This window comes from Talpa europaea (assembly GCF_964194135.1).
Source record: "Talpa europaea genome assembly, chromosome: 10".
NCBI lineage: Eukaryota > Metazoa > Chordata > Mammalia > Eulipotyphla > Talpidae > Talpa > Talpa europaea.
In genome coordinates, this window is record NC_140077.1 from 105,636,397 (window position 1) to 105,652,040 (window position 15,644).

The following is a 15,644-nucleotide window of genomic DNA, read 5'->3' on the forward strand; positions in this document are numbered from 1 at the left end:
CAACCCATTCCCCAGCTTACCACTCCTATTTGTGTCCATACACCATTAATATGACATGATAGAGGCCCTCCAGAGTCACCCTAAGGAAGAGATAATAGATATGAGTATGGTGAAATAGGAACATGAAAAGGAGAGTGGTCACAAGTTCCTTAGAATGGAGTGGTTGACACTGTGGAAAGCTGTGTGGAGATTCCTCAACCCACTAAAGATAGAGCTTCCATATGATCCAGCAATTCCACTCCTAGGTATTTACCCAAAGGACACAGAAACATTAATTCCAAAGAGCACCTGCACCCCTATGTTTGTAGCAGCACTATTTGCAATAGCTAAGTTTTGGAAACAACCCAAAAGCCCAAAAATAGATGACTGGATCAAGAAGATGTGGTACATATACACAATGCAATATTACTCAGCATTCTAAAAAGATAAACACATGCAAATTGCAGCAACATGGATGGAGCTGGAAGGGATCATGCTCAGCGAAATAAGCCAGAAAGAAAAAGAAAAATACTGGATGGTCTCACTCATAGCAGGAATCTAGAAAACCTAAATAAGGGACCAGGAAAAAGAATAACTATAAGAAAGAAAAAAATCAAAATCAACAAACAGCTATGAACCAGAGACACACTATGGGGGGGGGGCAGGGAAAGGAGGGATTGGGGTCAAAATAAGGGGGTTGCAACTGTATGGGGAAGATAAAAATAAAATTCAAAAAAAAAAAAAAAGAATAGAGTGGTTGAGCCTAGGGAGTTAAAGAATTCTGAAGGGACTGATCTTCATACTGCATTAGGGGGAGATCATGGGAATTCCAGAATGATAGAATTTGAAATTGGAAGAGACCTTAGCTAAATATATCATTAGTTTCAAGATAATTTTATGTGATAAAAAGAATATGATAATTTTTTCACTGTATATTTCTGTTCTTACCCCTTCCCCCTGTTTTTAATGTTAAAATAAGCCTTTTATAAATAATGGTGATAATAGTTGCTGCTGTAATCTCTTAATCTTGCTATACTTTTTGGTCATCCACACACAGTCCATCTTTCATCATTCATGAACAAAATATTATACCCAATAGCAGTTACTCTTACTCCCTCCCAAATCTCCCAACCCTAGGTCAGCCAGTAATCTACTTTCTCCCTCAGTAGATCTGCAGGTGTTGAGCATTTTGTGTAAATAGTATGTTACCTTTTATGTCTGGCTTATTTCATTTAGCATATCCTTTTCAAGATTCACCCATGTACCAATATTCCATCACTTTTTGCTAAATAGACTATTATATGAAAATACCACATTTTGTTGATGTATGAACAATTAAAAGTCACAATAAGTTAATATCAGCAATCACTGTAAATGTAAATATATCAGAATCTCCACCCAAAAGACATGGATTGGCTGAATGGATTTAAAAACAAAGACCCATCTATATGCTGCCTACAGAGATTCAGTTGAGATGCAAGGACACATTCAGACTGAAAGTGAAGGGGTGGGTAAAGACATTCCATGCAAATGGAAGCCAAAAGAAAGTTGGCGTAGATTTACTTCTATCAGGCAAAATAGACTTTAAAATAAAGGTTCTCTAGGACAGGACATTCTATAATGATAAAACAGTCATTCCAACAATAGGATATACCATTTGTAAATATGTACCCAACATAGGAGCGCTGAAATAGGAAATCTGATCAGACTTATTACTAGTGAGATTGAATTAATAATCTAAAACTTCCCAACAAACAAAAGTTCAAAACCAGACAGCTTTACTGGTAAATTCTACCCAATATTCAAATATTCTACTCAAACTCTTTCCAAATAAGTGGTATTGAGAAAGTTGGAGAGTCACATAAAAAAGTGGAACTGGACCACTGTCTTAACTAAAATTAACTCAAAGTACATGAAAGACATGAATGGAAAGCCTGAAACCTCAGAGAAACTCCATGAAAAAAACCATAGGTTGTAAGCTCCATGACATCTGTCTTGATTATGAGATTTTGGATTTGACACCAAAATCAAAGACAACGAAAGCAAAAATTAGGCAAGTGAGATTACATCAAACTCAAAAGCTGCACAGCAGTGGGAACCATTAATAGAATAAAAAGGCAGCCTACTAAATGGGAGAAAATATTTGCAAATCCTGTCTCAAGGAATTACTAATAAAATATATAATGAATTCTTATAACTGAATAAAAAAAAAATCCTTTTGAAAGTGGGCAGAACAACTGAAGATATTTTCCCAAAGAAGACATTGTGATTACCAACAGGTACACAAAATATTTCTGAACATCACTAATGATGAGTGAAATGCAGATCAAAACTACAATTAGATATCATCTCATATCATTAGAATGACTTATTAAAAAAGACAAGATTGAACAGATGTTCATGAGGATATGGAGAAAAGGGAATCCTTGTGTACTATTGGTGGGAATATAAATTGGTATAAGCAATATGGAAAATAGGAGATTCCTTAAAAACTTAAAAATAGAACTGCCATATGATCCAGCAATACCACATCATGGTGTTTACTGAAATAAGCAAAACACTAATTCAAAAATATATCTATACTCCCTTCATAGCATACTATTTACAGTAGCCAAGATAGGGAAACAACTTAAGTGTGATTGATGGAATTGATAAAATTCCTTATATGGATAAAGAAAGTTTTATGCATATACACAGAATATTATTCATTAAAAAAGAACAAAAAAAGAATAAAATCTTGCCATTTGCAACAACTTGGGTGGACCTTGAGGGAATTATGCTAAATGAAATCTTTTGGGCAGAAAGATACTATATGATCTTTCTCATAAGTGGAATGTAAAAACAAAAACAAAAAATCAAATCAAATCTTTAGAATAGATGGTGCTTCCCAGAGGCAGGGGTTGGGAGGTTCAAAAGATATGCACTTAAAGTTACAAAAGTAATGTGTTGGGGCTATAATGTACAGCATGGTGACTATATTCAACAGTGCAATATTTGGAAGTTACTAAGAGAGTAGATCTTAAAAGTTCTCATCACAGGAAAAATAATTATAACTGTAGTGGTAGAGGTTAACTAGACTTATTTCATGACCACTTCCTAATAAAATACATATGTTGAATATAATATAGGGCTATGTCAGTTATACCTCAATAAAAACATAAGATTACATTTAAAAAATTTTAAAAATAAACCCTTACCTTGCAACTATCCTTCGTTTTACCAGCACAAATCATGTCATCCTTGATAATGGCTTCCAACTGTGGTAGCAGGGAAGCTAATGGATTATGGAGTTCTTCACAATGCTTTTGGCTAATAATCGGTACTTCTGCTTCCTGAAGAATGGTAGCATAATTATTAACTGTGGAGACAGACAGGAATGAAAGGTTAAAGCAACCTGGAATGATGCAGGGGCAACATGCAGTCATAACGTTCAGAAATGTCTGAATGGGAATCCAAACCAGAGCACAGCCACTTTCCAATCATATTTGTTAATGGAAGGATCTTTTTGTGAATCTAAAACAGTGGAGTAATATTCCATTGTGTATATATACCACATCATCTTGATCCAGTCATCTGTTTTTGTGCATTTGATTCTTTCCAGGTTTTACCTATTATAAATAGTGCTGCAGTAAACATAGGGGTACAGGTGGTCTTTTGAATCAATGTTTTTGTGTCCGTTGGGTAGATCCCTAGGAGTGGAATTGCTGCGTCATATGATAGCTCCATTTTTAGTAGACTGAGGAACCTCCAGATAGCTCTCCATAGTGGTTGGACCAGTTTGCACTCCCACCAGCAATGTGGGAGAGTTCCTTTTTCACCACATCCTATGTGCCATTCTTACTGTTGTAAGGTGGTATCTCAGTGTGGTTTTGATTTGCATTTCCCTGATGATAAGGGATATTGAACATTTTTTTCATGTGCCTGTTGTCTATTTGCATTTCCTCTTTGGAGAAAATATCTTTTAAGTTCTTCTGCCCATTTCTTGACTGAATTGTTTACTTTGTTTTTGTTGAGTCATGTGAGTTCTTTGTATGTCTTTGTGACCAGTCCCTTATCAGTTGTGTGGAGGGCAAAAATTTTTTCCCAATCAATGGGGTGTCTCTTTGTTTTTGTTAATGTCTCTTGCTGTACAGAAGCTTTTCAGTTTGAGATAATCCCAGGTGTTTATCTTTTGTGGTATACATACACAATGGAATATTACTCAGCAATCAAAAAAGATAAACTCATGCCATTCCCAGCAATGTGGATGGAGCTAGAAGGAATTATGCTCAGTGAAATAAGTCAGAAGGAAAAAGAAAAATATTGGATGGTTTCACTTATAGCAGGAATATAGGGGACCCCAATAAGACATCAGTGTAAAAAAAAAATAGCAGTACAAAACTCAACCAAACAAAAACAGACAATTATAAATCAGAGACATCCTGCAGGGGAGGAAGAGGGAGAGGGATCAGAGGGAGGGAGGGAGGAGCACAGGGGACTGAGGTGATGGTGCCCGGGTACCTTGGGGAAGGAAATTCTATGGATATGGGGACTACACCTGAGGTGAAGGGAAGCAAATACTGTTTAAAAATGAAAAAGGATGTAAAAAATAATTAAAAAAATAGGACAGTGGATATTTATAATTTTTCTTTGTTTGAGGTCATTCTAATGTGCAATGTGGGGACTTCCTAGTATTTTAAACAGCAATTCTGATAAATTTTGAATAAGATGTGAGCATTCTAAAATATTCTAAAACTTTATTCTTTCCCACTTTTCTGTTCAGATAATTTCCTGTCTTGTCTTAAGTCCATTCTGGGAAAAAGTCAACACAACCTTTTATTAACAAATTTTCCCAAAAACGTTAACATTTTCCCCAAACTTTAATTCAGATCTATTAACTTGTGAACTAGGTAATTATGTTCTAAAATTCTAGTATTTACTTTTCTAGCTATAGCTAGATTCTAGGCAGATGAAAGGTATTTTATTGGTAGACTTAAAAGATACCGTCAATAGGTTGATCTAGTTTTTTTTTTTTTTTAAAGATTTATTTATTTATTGATTTATACATACATACATACAAGCACTGGGTACAGTCAGAAGCGCGGGAGGGTGAGAGAATTCACCAGAGCCAGAGCGGGGAGCAGAGCAGGCAGAAGGACCGAAGTACACTGCTGAGGGGAGCAGCGGGCGGCAGGAGAGGTCTGCGCGCCATGTGGGACTCTCCTCCGGTGGCCGGGGAGCAGCCGGGGATCGAACTGGCCCTGCAGAGGCTGCGGGCAGCTTCGCAACCCAGCGCTCGACCGCTGCGCCACCAGGGAGGCCCGAGGTTGATCTAGTTTTGATGACAAATATTTGCCATTATGGTGATATACCTGCAATGTGAATATTCTAGTGGCTGCAAGAGGATGATATATAAATCAACTCCTTTCTCCATCCATTTTTACCTGCTTGATTAAGTTTTCCCCATCCAGTCACCCAACAGAACTCTGGAATCGTCAGCTTCTCTGTGTTATTGGGCAAGCAAATGGGCATGATGAGAGAAGTGAAGGTGACTTTGGAGGACAATTTCACCAAGGCAATGTCTGCAGTTGTTTCTTCAAACTTGGGATGTGTGATGATTTTGGACACTTTGTACACCTTGCCTTCTTTTAAACTATTTACTTCAAGCATTCCCAGCTTCACAGAATAGAAGAAATGAAAGGAGTTCCTAATAGAAAAAAAAAGAGAAGAATAAAAATGTAGCTTGCTTATGGAGAAGAATAAAAATGTAGCTTGCTTATGAGCTACTGCTGGGTAAGACAAGCTGCCTACAGGTTAGCACCAAGTTTCTAGGCAAGAAGGGAGGGTGACAGACTGAGAATTAACCAGGTGGCTTCCAGCTTGCACTATAGTTGATTTATCTCCTTGTCTATTCCCTTCCCTCTCTGACCACTTTTTATTTTGTTGTTTGCTGTTTCTAAGCTCTCTTCTTACATGCTTGTAGCTAGAGTTTTATCCTGCATTTTCTCCCTGGTTTTCGCATTCACCTCTCCCATTCTCCGTGATTTTATGCATCATATTCTTAATAGTTACCTTTTATTTTTTATTGCCAGTTTTTATTTCTCAGCACAAAATTTATAAGCAAAATTTTAATGAATTATTTTTGAAATACCAAAGTCCACTGAGGTATTTTGTTTGCACATATGTATTATGTACCTAGAAAAAATTCCCAGGATTTTCCCTCCTGTGTTTTTTCATCAGCATGATGCCTGCTGATGTTATAAGTACAATGAAACCAAACTAATGTGACTGGAGCAGGTTGTTCTCCCATTTTTCTAGATTTTTGAGATGTACATCAAATATGGGATTGATCATCAGATTGCCTGTGAGGTTCATCATATTTTTCCCAGCTCTCTGATCATCAATGATTTCAAATCTTCCAGTAATTTGCTTCATCATCACACATTGAAAATGGATAATGATGACTTTATAGCATACTCCAATAAGAACCTGGCGTTCACCTCTCTTCAGTATTTGTTGATGCTGTTGAGAGTACGAGCCAGGATTTTCACCACACCATTATGGAGGCACAGAAAGATGGCAGAAAGAGTAAATAAAAATTTAAAGTCTGATCAGTTTTATGCATTTATATATGTCATTTAAAATGTTTAATAAGATGTGCAAAGTAAGTAAATAACAAGTTCTCTAACCTTCCCTTGGCTTACACTATCCAAAAACAAATCACTTTCAACTCTTACCTCTTTCTTTTAGTATTCCTTAGTATTTTCAAGAAATCCTATATATTGCTATTGAAATTTTTTTCTTTCACTTTTAGAATTGTGGAAGGTAAAGATTGGCCACCAACCAGTGCCAGTCCCTTACTTTTCATCCATCTACCTAACCTAGTATTATAACTTTTTTTAGATCAGTATTTATGTATTATGTCTGTCTGCTCTTGTGACTGTATAAGTATTCACTGCCATATGAGTGTGATTTTATTTCTGGGCTCTCTATTTGGTTCCATTGGTCAGTGTGTCTGTTTTTGTTCCAGTACCAAACTGTTTTAATTATTATGGCTTTGTAGTATAGCTTGAAGTCTGGAAGTATGACACCTCTTTTCTCCTTTGTTTTCATTAGTAGAGCTTTGGCTATTTGTGGTTTTTTGTGGTTCCATATGAATTTTATCAGTATTTGTTCTATTTCTTTGAAGAATGTCATTGAGATTTTTTTTGGAATAATGTTGAATCTTTATATTGCTTTTGGTAGGATGGCCATTTTAGTAATGTTAATTTTTCCAATCCATGAGCAGGGGATGTCTTTCCATTTCTTTGTGTTGTCTTTTATTTCTTTTAACGGTGTTTTATAAATTTCTTTGTATAGGTCTTTCACCTCTTTTGTTAGGTTTATTCCCAAGTATTTGATTTTTTTTTTGTTTAAATTATAAAAGGGATGGTTTTCTTGATTTCTTCTTCTTCAGATTGATTATGTATAGGAAGGCTACTGATTTTTGCTGTTTATTGCAGCACTTTTTATAATAGGTAAAACCTGGAAACAACTCAAATGCCCCAAAATAGATGACTGGATCAAGAAGATATGGCATATATACACAATGGAATTTTATTCAGCAATCAAAAAAGATAAACTCATGCCATTCACAGCAATGTGGATGGAACTAGAAGGAATTATGCTCAGTTAAATAAGCCAGAAGAAAAAAGAGAAATATCAGATGGTTTCACTTATAGCAGGAATATAGGGGGACCAAATAAGACATCAGTGTAAAAAAATAATAACAATACCAAACACAACAAAGCAAACACAGACAATTGTAAATCAGAGACATCCTGCAGGGGAGGAGGAAGGAGCACAGGGGATTGAGGTGATGGTGCATGGGTGCATTGGAGAAGGAAATTCTATGGGGACTACACCTGAGGGGGGAAAGCAAATATTGCTTGAAAATGAACAATGGAGCCTCCCCAGTGGCAGCAGTTGAGCGCTGGGCTGCAAAGCTGCCCGCAGCCTCTGCAGCACTAGTTCTATCTCCGGCCACCGGTTCTATCCCCGGCCACCGGCCCCCGGGCGAGGGTCCCACATGGCACACAGACCTCTCCTGCCGCCCACTGCTCCCCTAAGCAGTGTATTTCTTCATCAGTCTGCCTGTTCTGTTCCCCGCTCTGGCTCTGATGAATTCTCTCACCCTCCTGTGCTTCTGACTGTACCCAGTGCTTGTATAAATAAGTAAATAAATCTTTAAAAAAAAATAAAAATGAACAATGATGTAAAAAATTAAAAAAAAAAACTTTTAAATAAATCAATAAATATTCACTACCCAGCCATATTGGGTACTGTAATTACATTTCTTGTAAAACTTTTGCTTCTCCTGGAGTTATGAAGTGGTCTCACTTTTTTGTTTTCTTAGTTTTCTATATACTTATCACTAATTCATCATTCATTCATACTTCTGTTCCAGAAGTATTAATCTCTCAGTATGTTGAAAGCTGTCACATATTCTATTCAATACAATTTTCTTTTTTCGGAGTCCTCTGCTCTAACCCTGGCAATCAGTCACAAATCTTTATGATTTTCTTGGGGATTCTCTTCTATGATATATTCCCTTTTTTCTGGGAACCACTTTTTCCTCCCTTTATTTTGGGGAGGCACATTCTTCTGGGGCTTCAGGAGGAAATGTGCATCAGAGGTAATATTTTTGCTGCTTTGTATATTTGAACATATTTCTATTCCATGTTTGAATGACAGTTTGTATATGGGTAGAACTCTAGTTTAGAAATAATTTCCTTCAGCATTTTGTAGTTATTTTCTATTTCCTTTGCCCATTTAGAGTTGTTATACTGAAAAGTCTTGTCATTTTGATTTCTTTATCTGCTGGTTCCTATTTCATATCAAGTTACTACAAAGCTTAGCGTCTTAAAATAAACATTTATTTGTTTCTGTGAATCATGAATCTGGTGTGACTTAACCACTGCCTTCAACTCAAGTTTTCTCACTAGGCTGCATTTGTCTCAAGACTCCACTCAGGGAAAATGTGCTTCTAAGGTCACTTGTTACAGGCAGGCTTCAAATCTTCACCGACTGTTGCCTGGAGACATCAAGTTTATATGGGCTTCTCTCTTAGGCTACTAATCACAAGGCGCTTTGTTTCTCTCAGAACAGTAGCTCTAGAGAGAGCACAGATTGTGTTTGTGACCCAAAAAAGCCTAAGACAAAACCCTCTGACTGGCATTAGGAAGTGATTTGCAAAAATTATGAAATGGCTCTAATATGATGCCTGTCTCTTTTATTTCTTTCCTACCTGTATGCTTTGTCCCTAGACCAAGGGAACCTACTAGGTTTTCTTCCACCTACCGGTCTTCTCACCTTCATTGATTGTGGGTTTGTTAATGAAATTACTCAGGTATTTACGAGAACTTATTTAGAGAGCAACCAGCTAGAACTCACCTGTGTATGCAGTGTGCTGCCGTCAGCACCCACTGCTTACTGATGAGGGAGCCCCCACAGATATGTTTCTGGTTATAGCGCAGGCTGACCTGCCAAGGCCAGCGCCCCGCAGCACTGTTCTGGCCGCCCACAATGCGGCTTGAGTAAACAGGTCGTCCACACACTAGAGGGAGGGAAGCGTGAAAATCTGGGTATGGTGTTTGTCTGGTCCCCATCTTATCTCCAAACTCTCATCCATTCCTAGGGCCTGGGTCCTCCCTAACCTTCCTGCCCATTGTAGTCAGTTTGGCCCCAAGTGAGAGCACTCACCTGGTTGCAGATCTTTCTTTTGGGAAGGAGAACATGAGCAGGATCCTAAGACAGACACACTGAATCATTAACATGTAATAATATATCTACTGAACCAAGAGATTTCCTGCATATTTAAATTTCTCTGATTGGTGTTAAAGGCCAAATGTTTATAAATGTCATGATATTTATGTATATAACTGCTTTTTTTAGCAGCATACATGGAACATAATTCAACTTTTACTAATCATTCAAGGCTATCATTAGAGATATCAGGTGTTTAGGCTGTAAATAAAGTGATGCTTTTGAGATTTATAAGCTATTTAAAATTTTAAACAAGATTTATTTATGCATACAAGAGTTGGGGTGTAGGCCAGACATGGGGTGGGGTGGAGAGGTGAGAGGATTCACCAGAGGCACTGGGGAGCAGAACAGGCAGATCTGCTGAAATACACTGCTGAGGGGAGCAGTGGGCGAGACAGGAGAGGTCTGCTGCATCATGTGGGTTAGCTCCCTGGCCGGGGATTGAACTCATGCTGCAGTGGCTGTGGATAGCTTCATAGTTCTGAGACTTAACCCCTTGCACTACCAGGGAGGCCCCAGCTATTTAATTTTTTCCTATTTAACAGTAATGGATTTTTGCAGTGTTTGTGGGGATTTTTTTTGTTTTTGCTACTGTCAGCCTACCTTGCTTTTAAATCACTGTGGTCCATAAAAATAAATGAACAAGTTTATGCCTGAAATCAGCATTTGCACTGCCAGTTCCGTCTGCTTGAAATGCTCTTTTCTGGTATCCTCTTAGCTAAGTCACTCATCTCATGTAAGTATTGGCTCAAATGCCCCCTTTGTGAAACCTTCCCTGACTACCCTATTTGAAATTAGCAACACACCTCCCAGCCCTGTACTCTAAGGTCAGGGATCCTGAAGGGATCATAGTTTTGTTTACTGCTTTACCCTAGAGCCTTGGAAGGGTGTCTGGCATGATAGTATCCTCTTAGGGCTTTCTTAGGGCACACTATTCCTAAGTAACATCCCATGGGAGATGTGTCAGATTTCTCTGTATGCCTTCTTGGGTCAAAAACCTTTGCCTCTCCCTTCCCCTGCTCTTCCCCAGGGGCTCACCCAGCAGTAGGAACAGTAGGAAGGCAAAACCGACAGGGCGCATGTCTTCTGTCCTTAGAATCAGCAAGTCCTGTTTCGTGGACTCAGGCTCCTAGGGAGAAGCCACCTGGGCGGCAGTCAAAGCAGTGGGATCGGGACCAGCTTCTCCTCCTCACCTGAGTCCTTTGCTTCACCAGCTTCTCTCCTTTGATCTTTACTTCAGACTGGCTAGTGAGGGGACAAGAGTTAAGTGCAGCTGCTGGGGCCTCAGGTGCCTCCTGTTGTCCTGGGGGAGCAGGGTGTCTGAGGTATGTGCCTCACTAGGGTGGGCCTGAGGACACTAGAAAGACCAGAGCCCTATGTAGAGTAAGGACATGGAAAGATGTAGAGGTTTCTTCAAAGAATGAAATGGAAATGAGGAAATTATTCTAGTTCCTGGCTAATTTTTTGTTTGCTTTCATTTTGGTTACAGTGCTGGCCATAGATTAGACTCAAGTTCTATTGATATTTTCTGGGAAGTAGGTTCTAAGATAGATTTGTGTGCAAGAAGTTTGTTATTAGAGGCCTGATCGATTCCTGGGGTGGGGCTGGGGATGGAGCAAGGGTGGAAGCAGGACTGGGTAGGAGAGTTGCATCACAATGCAGCAGATGCCTCCGCCAGCCCTATAAGTCACTCTGCAGCTGGGGTAGCCCTTAGAGATGTCCTGAACAGAGGCAAGGCTGGGCCCTAGGACGTCTGTGTGATTGGATGCACTGCCATCCCAGGATGGAGCTTTGCCTTGGGTAAGGCGGCTCTTTGGCAGTTCTTGGGATAGGATTTAGCTGTGATGTCTCAGCAGCCAATACTCCTGTTTGCTAGAAGAATGAATGTTTCAGTCCTTATTGGTGCTCTGGGTAGCACAGTACAGCATGTGGAAGTGTAAGGATCATTCTTTGGGTCTATTAATCAAACAAACTTATGCCTTAAGCTGAGAATTGTTATCAGGGAACTTCTAAGGTAATTTCCGACTATTTTATTTTTCTAAAACTTTTTCATTTCCTTGTTACTCTAGTATCCAGATCCCTGATCTTCCCTCACATTCTTTTTCCTCCCTCCTTATGTGGTATCCTAGATTTTGTGAGTTTATATTTTTAATTTTCTACAGTATTAATTATGCCTTGCTTGAATTCTGTAATGTTATCTTAAAAAAATCCTGAGGAGATCTTATTAACATGAACAGTGTCCCACTGAGAATATATTGTAATCATTCTTTGAATCCTATACTTTGTATAATTTTGTATTTGGAGAATTAATTTTTTCAAAGTTATGGCTATTTTCTTCATATGTTAGGAAGGCCTTTTAATGACTTAGATTTAATTTACTTTATCCTTGCAGTTATTTTAATGAAAATCTTCATTTTCAAACAATTATTCTATTGGTATTTAACTTAACAAAATTTGAGCAATGAGTTTTCATTTTGCTGTTGCTTGTAAACACGATATTGTCAAAATTCCATTTTTTTACTACTTGTCATTTTAGCACATCCTGTTGTTTTAATTAGTATCTTATGAAATTCATAAATTGACTCAACATTGACCAGTCATCTTCCATGCATACCAAAGTCCCAGGAAAAGGATAGGAGTAAAATCATACATTTTTATATGGGTTATATTCTTAGACTACCCTCTGGTCACAGATACTGGGAGTTAATACTCTTTCCAATGAACATCTTCCCTAACCCCAATACACTGGTGAGCACAACCATCAAGTGCTTTCAGTGGATCCACTTAGCTGGAGACCTAGGTATTCTTCCCCAAGTACCTCTGTTTAAATTTCTCCACACCTCTCTTTAACCCATGACTCCAAGTCAATTTTAGCCTTCCTTATCCTTGGTTTAGATCTTTCCCTTACTCTACAAATGGAAGACAGATATTTAAGATAGCCCTGATATTCTCCTGATATTCTCATCTTGTTCAGTCATTTATCAAGAAGAGAAAAATGAGTCAGTTTTGGAAGTTTGGTTATTAAGAGATTATAGCTTCCATCTTAGTTTTTTTCTTGTCTTTTTCTGTTGCATAAATTAACCCATTTATTATAGGCTGGCAGTTTTTTTAAATTGTGAACTTCTGGTCTTTCACTGCCTTCAGTCTCCTGATGGCAGGCCTTACTGTAAAGGCAGAAGTGGCATGGTAGGTCCAGGCACCATCCACTGAGTTTTTATGCAGGATCCATAGTGCCAGGTCCCCACAGCTCGCCTCTCCATCTTGGTTTTGCCACAGAAGGAACAAGTGTATTTGGCATTTTTTGCTGTATTCAATTTTCTTCACTGTTTTCACGTGGTATTTTTCTTGTGATTTAGTTTGCTTAGCATAATTACCCTCCATTTCCATCTATGTTGTCTCAAACAGCAAGGTTTTGACTTTATTTTTTTAATAGCTGAGTAGTATTCTTTTGTGTATGTATATACTATGTCATCCTATCCACCTATGTGTCTTTGTTATTTAGGTTGTTTCCATAATTCAGCTGCAGGGAACATAGCAGTGCACATATCCCTTCACATTGGTGGTTTGTTTTCTTCAGATAGATACTGAGGACTGGAATGGTTGGATCATATGGTAGGTCTATTTTTAATGTTTTGAGAAACTTCCATATTGTTTCCCCTAGGGACTACATCAGTCTGCAAGCCCGCCAACAGTGTGTGAAGTTCGTTTTTCTGTACACCTTTGAAATACTTGCTGTTTCTTGTCTTTTTGATAGGGGCCACTCTCATGGGCATGAAGTAGTATCTCATTGTGGTTTTGAATCTAAGTGATGATGAGCATTTTTTTCATGTGCTCGTTGGCCTTTCTGTATGTCTTTTATGGAGAAGGGTCTATTTAAAGCTTCTGTCCATTTTTTGATTGGGTTATTTGTTTTCCTTTAGTTGAGTTTTGTGGCTTCTTTGTAAATTTCGGATTTTAGCCCCTTGTTGAATTATGATGTGCAAACATTTTTCTCTCATTCAGTAGGATGTCTTTGTCTTATCATTTTATTTTTTATTTTTTCAAAAGATTTATTTACACAAGAACCGGGGTATAGGCCAGATGTGCGGGAGGGTGAGAGAATTCACCCAGAGCCAGAGCGAGGAGCAGAACAGGCAGAAGGACTGAAGTACACTGCTGAGGGGAGCAGTGGGCAAGACAGGAGAGGTCTGCTGTGCCATGTGGGACCCTAGCTGGCTGGGATCGAACCGGCGCTGCAGAGACTGCGGACAGCTTCACAGTGCTGCACTCAACTGCCTACGCCACCAGGGGAGGCCCTGTCTTTTCATTTTAATGATAGTTTCTTTTTCTTTGCAGAATCTTTAGTTTGATGAAATCTCTTTTGTTTGTTTTTGCTTTTGTTTCCCTTGCTATTGGAATTGAGTCCCCAAGATATCCCTGAAGCCACTATCAAGGTGCATTTTGTCTGTTTTCTTCTATGGGTTTTATGGCTTCAGATCTTACATCCAAATCTTTACTCCATTTGAGTTAATTAATTTTTTGTGTCTAGTGTGAGCTAATGGTCATTTCATTTGTTTGAATGTGGTTGCCCAGTTTTGTACGTGTTATTTGTTGACGAGATTTTCCTTTCTCCAATGGATACTCTTGCTCCATGTCATAACTGTCCATATAAGTATGGGTTAATTTCTGGGCTCTTAATTCTATTCCATTGATCTGTGTGTCCAGTTTTATTCCAAATACAATTCTTTATTATTATTATTATTATTTTTTTAAAAAAAGATTTATTTTTTATTTATTTATACAAGCACTGGGTACAGTCAGAAGTGCAGGAGGGTGAGAGAATTCACCAGAGCCAGAGCAGGGAGCAGAGCAGGCAGAAGGACCTAAGTACACTGCTGAGGGGAGCAGCGGGTGGCAGGAGAGGTCTGTGCACCATGTGGGACCCTCATCCGGTGGCCGGGGAGCTGCCAGGGATCGAACCGGCGCTGCAGAGGCTGCAGGCAGCTTCACAACCCAGCACTCAACCGCTGCGCCACTGGAGAGGCCCTACAATTCTATTTTGATTACTGTAGCTTTAAAGCTATAGTATGATGCTGGCCATGGGTTTGGCATATGTGGTAGGGCTTCCATTTTAGGTGCTTTCACTTTATCTCAAATTACTCACTCTGGGGGGAGCCAGCTACAATGAGGCTAAACTTCAGAGAGGCCTATGTGAGTGATCTTATAAGTGGATCTGCTGAGGTCTGCCATAGAATATGAGTTAGCTTGAAACAAGACCCTTTACTACAACTTTGGCAGGTAAAGCAGCAGCCTCTTGAATAGCAGCCAGAACTATCCAGCTCAGCCCCACCTGATTACTGACCCACAAAAATTGTGAGAGAATAAATGTTGTTTTCAGCCGTTTCATTCTGGGGTGATTTGTTTGTTACACAGCAATAGATAACTAATATACTGCCTTAGGCTTTTCCTTCCTGGTGTGTTTCATTTGGAAACTTCTAATTTTCCAAGTCCCTGTGTCTTTCTTTCTTGTTGTTCAGAGCTAAGTCTAGCCCTAGATTGGATAGTTTTCTTTTTGAATTCAGCCAAGGGCTAAGTAATTTAACCTGTCTGGATCCCAGCTTCTTTGTGTATAGAATACAGGTATTGGTTGAGCCAGGTGATTTTCATATGCCTTTAAGGCGTAAAGTTCTGTGCTTCTCTTTTTCCCTAGACCCTGTCTCCAGATTGAGCAAAAGAATGAATATCAGAAATAGTAGTTAAAATCAATCCAGTTTTATTTGTGCTGGGGATGTTGGTCAGGGAAATAAAAGGTTCATCAAATAGATTAGGCTTAATGGAAACTATGCCTGAAGGGAACAGAATCTGCATCTGTCTTGCTGAATCTGCAAAATTGTAACCTTCCA

General features: G+C 38.7%; 2 protein-coding genes across 2 annotated transcripts in view; one reads left to right on the forward strand and one right to left on the reverse strand.

The window, feature by feature from the left end:
- The window catches only part of SH3D19 (SH3 domain containing 19), a gene marked incomplete at both ends in the record, with an annotated part of 131,013 nt that overhangs the window by 22,130 nt on the left and 93,239 nt on the right, over positions 1–15,644 (forward strand).
- PRSS48 (serine protease 48) overlaps positions 1–15,644 on the reverse strand; it is a gene marked incomplete at both ends in the record, with an annotated part of 29,110 nt that overhangs the window by 9,848 nt on the left and 3,618 nt on the right. The window contains one exon of the mRNA XM_084244489.1: positions 9,391–9,553. Coding sequence (XP_084100615.1) covers positions 9,391–9,553 — 163 coding nt within the window. The remainder of the gene's footprint in view (positions 1–9,390; positions 9,554–15,644) is intronic.